General features: G+C 39.4%; 1 protein-coding gene across 1 annotated transcript in view; it reads left to right on the forward strand.

Annotated features, from left to right (window-relative positions):
* Positions 1-307: 307 nt before the first annotated feature.
* Positions 308-8495, forward strand: part of LOC116083960 (zinc finger protein 728-like) — a 17624-nt gene continuing 9436 nt past the window's right edge. The window contains exon 1 of the mRNA XM_031360802.1: positions 308-445. Coding sequence (XP_031216662.1) covers positions 440-445 — 6 coding nt within the window. The 5' untranslated portion in view covers positions 308-439. The remainder of the gene's footprint in view (positions 446-8495) is intronic.

Genomic DNA, 8495 nt, shown 5'->3' on the forward strand with positions numbered 1-8495 from the left:
ATTTTTAAGTAAAGCAATTCATGAAAGTATGATTTTCCATGAGGTAGTAAGATAGTTTAAAATCACGGCGTTCTAGCAGAAATAAGTAGGAAACCTGATAAACATCACCGGGAAATGGTTGACTCACAGGCTAACATCTCGTGCTGGAATCACAGAACTTTAAATGAGTCCAATGCCCTGTGGCTGCCCATGTGCAGAAGACTGTTTCTTCCCAACTTCATCTAATCACAGTTGATCAGGAATCCAGCAGGTGAACAAACCAGTTCTGTGGAATCCAGGAAGTTCTTCGCACTGATTTGTGGGAAATGTAGTCCCGATAACTGTGACATCATCAGAGGGGGTGGCCGTTGGTCTCAAACTTCCGCATTTGATTTTCAAACTTAGCTACTCCTGAAAGTTAGGCGTCTGTCCTGTTGAGAGCTGCGTTTGGATCTCTAACATGGAGGTTGGTGCAGGGAACTCCACAACCTTGCAGATATGAGGGACGGTACAGGGTGGCGTATCGGGCACGGAAGGAGCGTATTTGGGCTTTTTTTTTTCTTTTCTTTTCTTTTTTTTCTTTTTTTTTTTTTTGAGACAGGGTTTCTCTGTGTAGCCCTGGCTGTCCTGGAACTCACTCTTTAGACCAGGCTGGCCTCCAACTCAGAAATTCGCCTGCCTCTGCCTCCCAAGTGCTGGGATTAAAGGCGTGCTTCCCCACCGCCCGCACCGCCCGGCACCGCCCGGCAAGTATTTGGGCTTGTTATGAGACTGGGCAAGCTGCTGACCTAGGCTAGGGAAGAAAGTTGGAAACAATAGGGTGGCAGGGTGGCAGGGGCTGGCTGACTGCTTGTTCCTGAGATGCTGAAAGGAGATCATTTATCTTTACTGGGGAAACGTGCTCTGCCTAGCTGACCGGTTCTCACGTGGCTGTAGTCAGATTCTCTGGACATAGAGAATACGTGAACATCTAGCGCCTCCTATACTTTGTCCTGTCTAGTACTTGAGTTTGAGCTCACAAATTTTCCTAAAGTTTCTAATGCCAGGGACAGAGAGTCCTGTAAGGGGGATTGTTGTTAGTTCCTTTTCCTTTGGAATTAATTGTTAGATTTATGGATGCCTCGAGTTGAATAAGAATTCAGGATGTACAATCCTGTACTTGAATCATCACAATACATGGCTACATAGCCACAGAATAATCTCATAATTGATATGAACCGGTATTTGCACAATCCAAATAATTGTGAATTTTGCCCTTCCTCTAAAAAAATCACTAGACAATAATACTCAACAATTCTTAGTATGTGTTCTGTCCAAAATTTGGACTCCTCAGATTTGAGAGATGACTTGGTGTGATAAAAGAAACGGAACTCATGATCTCTGGGAGAGGCTGGAATGTCTCTGAAAGGGAAGGGAGATGGTTCTCCTCTGGTCACATGATTTTCTTCTGTCTGTTCACATTATCAGCAATGTCTAAATTCCTTTAAATGTACTCTGTCCCTGTGTCTGGCATCCAGGTTTACTGTTGCTCCCTGAACATTTCTAGAATGATTCCCCATGTTTTCATGAGGTTGTAAGAAATATTTGGAAAGCTTGTAAGGAAAGTTTGGAAAGCTCTGGCACACTTGTCTTATGATTTTCACATAGGTTTCTGTCCATGCAAAGTGCAGTTCTCCTCTTCAAGGGTCAAGAGTTTAGTACAGAGACTTTTGAGTGGTCATTTTCTGAGAATACAGATTTAGTTTAATCCAAGGTCTGTGCTTCAACACAAGACAGTTCCATGACTTTACAGAACAGAGAATGTCATTAACCAAGGAAAACTTAAAATACATTGGTGTGCATCTCATAGTCATTGGAGATATTCTATTCACCTAAGATACCATCTGATGAGATTTTAGCTTTTGGGTTGATAGATTCTCATGATCTGCCTAGTCAGTGGATTCTGAGAGGTTTTTAATCTATTGTCACAAGCTGTGTGGTCCACTACAGAGTGAGGCAGGGACTGCCCCTGAAGGGAAAACCAGCCCAAGGTAAGACAGCCATCCCTGAACCTGCAGAATTCCAGGCTCTGCCCCTCAATGAACTTCCACACGGGCCATCAGTCTCTGCATATGCAGATTCCTTACAAGAGTTTTTCATTCACAAACACAAGGTTTTGGTTTTTGCTTTTTCAGGATCTCTTTCACAGCTCCTATCACTATTTCCCGTGATCTTGCTTATATTGTCACTATTCAGTCAAAGTGTTAGTGAGCTGGAGCCTGGCTTATGGCATTCCAGTGGACTCTCAGGAAGCATGGGCTTCACACCTCCTTGTCCTGTCTACTGGGATTTTCAAAGAGTTTGCAACCATAACTAGAATAAATAGACATTTCCTAGTTAATGTTGTTAATCTGTAGAAAAAAATATAATATGAAGCTGGAATCCTATGCTACTTTGTACGCCAAAACATGTTCCTTACAATGTAGAGAGGGTACAGCAGCATGCTCACATATAATTTACAGGCACCAAATATTCGTATATATTTTAAATTAAACAGCTCTTTGACAGAAAAGTGAACTTAAGCTGATTCTATAACTCATTTCTGTCACCTCTGCTTTTTGGAGAGGAGTCGGGAATCCTGGGATACAAAACCATCCTCTCCTTTATAGTCAGTTCATTGTGACCCTAGGCATTGAGATTTGTGGTTTAACAAGATTCTTAAAATGTAGTTTTTAATCAACATGGTAATTACTTCTTCTGGTTGGTCTCAGTTCTGAGCACCAGTGACCTGACAGAAATACATCCAGTTGACATCTTCTAGTTATGAGAACTTACAAATGTGCTTTAAGAAAATCTATCAAATATATTTGAAATCTTAAATCCAAATTTCCAGTAGCATCCTTCTGTTAATGACTAGTGTTGGAGATTAGAAACTTGTTTCCAAAGTGGGGGACAATTCCCCTCTTTGCCTGGCTTGACTATTCCTCTGTATTTGCAGGGAATGGTAGTTTGTTTTTTGTTTGTTTGTTTGTTTGTTGTATACTCGTCTTTCTTATTTTCTGACATGGCCTCATGGTGATTTCTGCTGAATTCACATGAATCTTTTGAGAACAGCACTGTGGCTCTACAGATAGAAAATGACAACCATATCTACCACTATCCTTCGAGTCTATAATCACTGCCATCTAGTCAGTAAAGTAAACTGTTAAGGTGGGTGGGATTCCTTCCTCTTCCTCAGGGAGGAGTCCATCTCTCTTATGCTGTGTGGTCCTGCCCTTTTCCTTGCAGGCTCTTTTTCATTTCATCCGAATCTACTGTGACTGATGATATGAATGAAGGACTTACAGATTTTAACAGACTGACTATATTGGTCTTTTGTAGATCCTGTATACTCACCTTGTCCTACAATACTTCCCCCAACTCTTCTATGAGACTCTCCGAGCTCCTTCTGATATTTGGCAGTAGGTCTCTGCATCTGTTTCAGTCAGATGCTTGGTTGATCCTCTCAGAGGACATTTAACCAAAGCTCCTGTCTGCAAGACTAATAAACTATTACTAATTGTATTAGGCATTGGTTCTTGCCTGTGGAAAGGGTCTCAAGTTGAGTTAATCAAGAGTTAGCCATTCCCTCAGTCTCTGCTCCATCTTTTCTCCTGCACTTCTTGTAGGTAGGATAATTTTGGGGTCAAAGTTTTTGTCCTTGGTTTGGTGTCCTCATCTCTCCATTGGGGGGTCCTGCCTAACTAACTACAGGAGGAAGCCACATTAGGCTTCATATTCCCCACTGCTAGGAACTCAGCTAGAGTGACCCTCATAGACTTCTTGAAGCTTCTTGCATCCCTGGTCTCAGACTTGTCCCAAAGATCCCCCTTCCCCTGGCCACCATCAAATTCCATTCACTCTCCTGGCTCTCTCTCCTAGGCTCTCCCTACACCTGAAACCCCCATCACTCATACCCCTTCCTATCCCCTTCGCCACCCACCTCCTTTCCTCCATCCACTCCTGATGACTTTTATTTCCCCTTCTGAATGAAATGCAAGCATCCTCCCTTGGGCCCTCCTTGTTATTTAGCTTCTTTAGGTCTCTGGATTATAGCTTGGTTATCCTGTACTTTATGGCTAATATTCACTTATAAGTGAGTACATACCATGCATGTCCTTTAGGGTCTGGGTTACCTCACTCAGGATGATGTTTTCTAGTTCCGTCCATTTGCTTGCAAATTTCATGATGTCCTTGTTTTTAATAGCTGAGTAGTAGTCCATTCGTCCATTGTGGTATATCTGGATTGTTTGCAGTTTCTGCTATTATGAATAAAGCTGCTATGAACATAGTTGAGCAAGTGTCCTTGTGGTGTGCTGGAAGATCTTTTAGGTATATGCCCAGGAATGGTATAGCTGGGTCTTAAGGTAGAACTATTCCCAATTATTGGAGAAAGTGCCAAATTGATTTCTATAGTGGTTGTACAAGTTAGCAATCCACCAGCAGTGGAAGAGTGTTCTCCTTGATCCACATCATTGCTAACATGTGCCTTCACTTGAATTTTTGATCTTAGCCATTCTGATGGGTTTAAGGGAGAATCTCAGAGTCACTCTGATTTGTGTTTCCCTAATGACTAAGGATATTGAACCTTTTAAAAGTATTACCTAGCCATTAGAAATTCCTCTGTTGAGAATTCTCTTGTTTAGCTCTGTATCCCATTTTTTAACTTGGTTACTTGGTTTGTGGGTGTCTAACCTCCTGAGTTCCTTGCATATTTTGGATATCAGCCCTCAGTGGAATGTTAGGTTGGTGAATATTTTTGCTCATTCTCTAGGCTGCTGTTTTATCCTATTGACAATGTTCTTTACCTTTCAAAAGCTTTTTGGTTTCATAAAATCCCATTTATTAATTGCTGATCTTAGTGCCTGAGCCATTGGTGTTCTGTTCTGGAAGTTATTTCCTGTACAAATGTGTTCAAGGGTACTCTACACTTTCTCTTCTGTTAGATTTAGTGTATCTGGTTTTATGTTGAGGTCTTTGATCCACTTTGAGTTTTGAACAGGGTGGTAAATATGAATCTCTCTGCATTCTTCTACCTGCAGATATCCAGTTAGACCATCACCATTTTTTGCAGATGCTTGCTTTTTTCCAGTATATGGTTTGGGGTTCTTTGTCAAAAAATCAAGTGTCCATAGGTGTGTAGGTTTATTTCTGGCTCTCCTTTTTGATTCCATTGATCAACTTGTCTGTTTCTACACCAATACCATGCAGTTTTTATTACGATTGCTCTGTGGTATATTATGAAATCAGGGATGGTGATATGTCTAGAATTTCTTTTACTGTACAGGTTTGTTGTAGCTATCCAGGGATTTTGTTCTTTCTTATGAAGATGAGAATGGTTCCTTCAAGGTCTGTAAAGAATTGTGTTGGAATTTTGATGGGAAGTTGAATTGAATCTATAGATTGCTTTTGATAAAGTGGCTATTTTTTACTATGTTAATCCTACTTATACATGAGTTTGGGAAATCTTTTCATCTTTTGATATCTTATTCATATTCTTTCTTTAGAGATGTGAAATACTTGTCATACTGGTCTTTCACTTGCTTGGTTACAGTTATACCAAGATATTTTGTATTATTTGTGGATCATTAAGGTGGTTCTTTCCCTGGGAAACATTCCCAATTTACCATTTCTTCCTCAGTTTATATGAAAGAGGACTACTGATTTTTTTTTTCATCTATTTTAAATGTAGCTAGTTTGGTCAAGGTGTTTACCAGCTGTTGGAGTTCTCTGGTAGAGTTTTTGTGGTCACTTACGTATACTACCATATTATCTGCACATAGCCATACTTTGCCTTTTTCTTTTCCAAATTATATACCTTTGATCCTCATTAGTTGTCTTGCCGCTCTGGCTAGAGCTTCAGGTACTTTATTGAAGAGATATGGAGGGAATGGACAGCCTTATCTTGTCCCTAATTTGAGTGGGATTGCTTTAAATTTCTTTCCATTTATTTGATGTTGTCTATTTGCTTATTCTGTATTGCTTTTATTATGTTTACATATGCATCCCTGATCTCTCTAAGACTTTTAACATGAAGGAGTTTTAGATTTTATTCAAATGGTTTTTCAGCATCTAAGCAGATTGCCATATCATTTTTGGTTTTCTCAATTTATTTATACATTGTATTAAATTGATGGATTTTCATATATTGAACCTCCACTGCATTCTTAAGATGAAGACTAAAGACTACGTGATCATGGTGGATGATATTTTTGATGTGTTCTTGGATTTAGTTTGTGAATATTTTATTGAGTATTTTTTTCATCAATATTAATAAGGAAAAGTGGTTGAAATACTCTTTGTTGAGTCTTTGTATTGTTTAGGCATCAGGATGACCACTGCTGAGTTTGTGGCTGCAAGCTGATAGGGAGTCAGGATAAGAGCTCCTATGCCACTACACCTTTAATCCTAGATGATCTTGAACTCATAGATCTTCCTATCTTAATCTTCTGGGATTCATAGCCACTATGCCTCAAGATCTCCATGCCAAGATTCAGGTCAGAAACTTGTATCTCTCAGCCTCCAGATTAGGGCCATAGGTGAGCCTTCTAATTCTGGATTGTAGTTCATTTCAGATAGAGTCAAGTTTGACAACCAGGAATAGGCACTACATATGTGTATGTATATATTTACATATGTATGTAAATATATATATATGTATGTATGTATGTATGTATATAACCTCCTTGTGAATCCATGTGGGCACAGAATTTTTTTCTAGGTGGAAAATTTTTTATTACAATTTCAATCTCCCCATTCTTTTGAATCCATTTAGGGTGTCAATTTTTTCCTCATTAATATTTTTTATGTATGTGTAAAACATACATAGGGATGAAAATGAAGTCACAAGAAAACTAAACCTCTGAGACCTGTTGAAGACAATCCTGTGGGTGAAGATTATAACTGTAATTGGGTGAAACTATGAGAAAGACCACAGAGAAATCATTGAATAATACATTGATGAAATTTGGGGAAAACAAGGACAAACATAACTCTAATCCTATCAATGGCAAATAATTTTAAAAAGAATGAGAAGAAATTGAAGCTAATTCACAGAAGAGGATTCAAATGATCAACAAAATTCACATCAGGTTCATTTAGAAGATAAACAAGATTGAGGGGCACTTGATCCAGCTAACCAACGGAAACAGGACCAAAGTGATCAGATTCAGAAATGAAGTGGGAAACATTACAATAGATACCAGAAAATTCAGACTATCATGAGGGGATATTTTAAAACCTGTACAGTTTAATTGGAAAATCTAAAAGACATCACTGGCATCTCCTTGTAGACAATGTAAAGTTGGATTCCTTTCTTGATCTGTTCTCCTGGCCTGTATCTTATGAAAGGAAAACCATGGGTGGGCATCACTTGTGCTGGTATGTGAGTGTTAATTGTCAGTGTGTTCCTCATTTTCAGCATTGTTTGTGTTCTCAGTGACCCTTGGTAGTTTTGTACTTTTGGCTTCTGACTTCTTTCCACAGTGTCTTGACTATGCTCATCTCTCTCTTCAGCCTACAATGGTGATTTCTGTATTTTCTTTATGTTTGGTTTATAAAATATAATGTTTTAATGCTCTTTATTTTATGGATGGTTTTTCTGTCTCTATCAATCGCTGCAAATAGTTGTGTGGTTCGCAGTATCTTAGGTTGGATGTCATTATCCAAACTGGAGTTGGAATGATTAATCCAGGCTCTTCTGGCTTTCAAAGTTCCATAGAGGAATTGGCTGTTATACTAATAAGTGTGTTCCTTCACTTGAAGATTTCAGTATGACATGAGGAATTTATTTTCTGATTGTGTACAGTTAAGTGTTATATGAGCTTTTTATATTATTATGGGTGTACCTTTCCATAGTTTAGGGAAGATTTCTTTTAAGGCTTTCTTGAGATCATATCTGTAATAGTAGTAATTTAGTTAACATGTTCTAGATTCAAGAATGAAACACACACACACACACACACACACACAAGCCAGTTAATTTTCATATGTCTTGGCTAGGTCATTGGTTGGGCACTTCTAAGCCTAGCATATATTTGCCTCTGGGGTTTCTGGTTTAACGCCTTCTTATTCTATGTCTTACCTTTGCTGTCCTATTACCTTCTGGGCAGCTGCCCCCATAGGGCTGCTTACCCCTTCCACCTACATTTTGGATGGTTTTTCTTCCATAGCTCCTAAATCTGATCCCTCTGCCTCTGAGTCAAGAGGAAAGAAATCTGCCCTTTCTCTCTCTCCTGTCTGTCCCAAGCCCAGGAATCCTAAGTCCTGCCTCTGTCTGCCCAGCCAAGCTACTTGCTGCTGCCATCTTTATCAATCAGAACCAAGTGGGGGGCAGGGTCCTTCATTGTCTCAGGAGCAGACAGTGTGTAAGCTGTTTTGGGGACCAAAATTAGCATTAGTGTACAAGTAGCATTAGTCCAAATCCACTTCTTCTATGCCATTGCCTGGTCTCTTCACCTTGTCTAACATTTCCTATATGTTTCCTTCCCACAGATTTT

This window comes from Mastomys coucha, unplaced genomic scaffold (assembly GCF_008632895.1).
Source record: "Mastomys coucha isolate ucsf_1 unplaced genomic scaffold, UCSF_Mcou_1 pScaffold8, whole genome shotgun sequence".
Taxonomy (NCBI): Eukaryota; Metazoa; Chordata; class Mammalia; order Rodentia; family Muridae; genus Mastomys; species Mastomys coucha.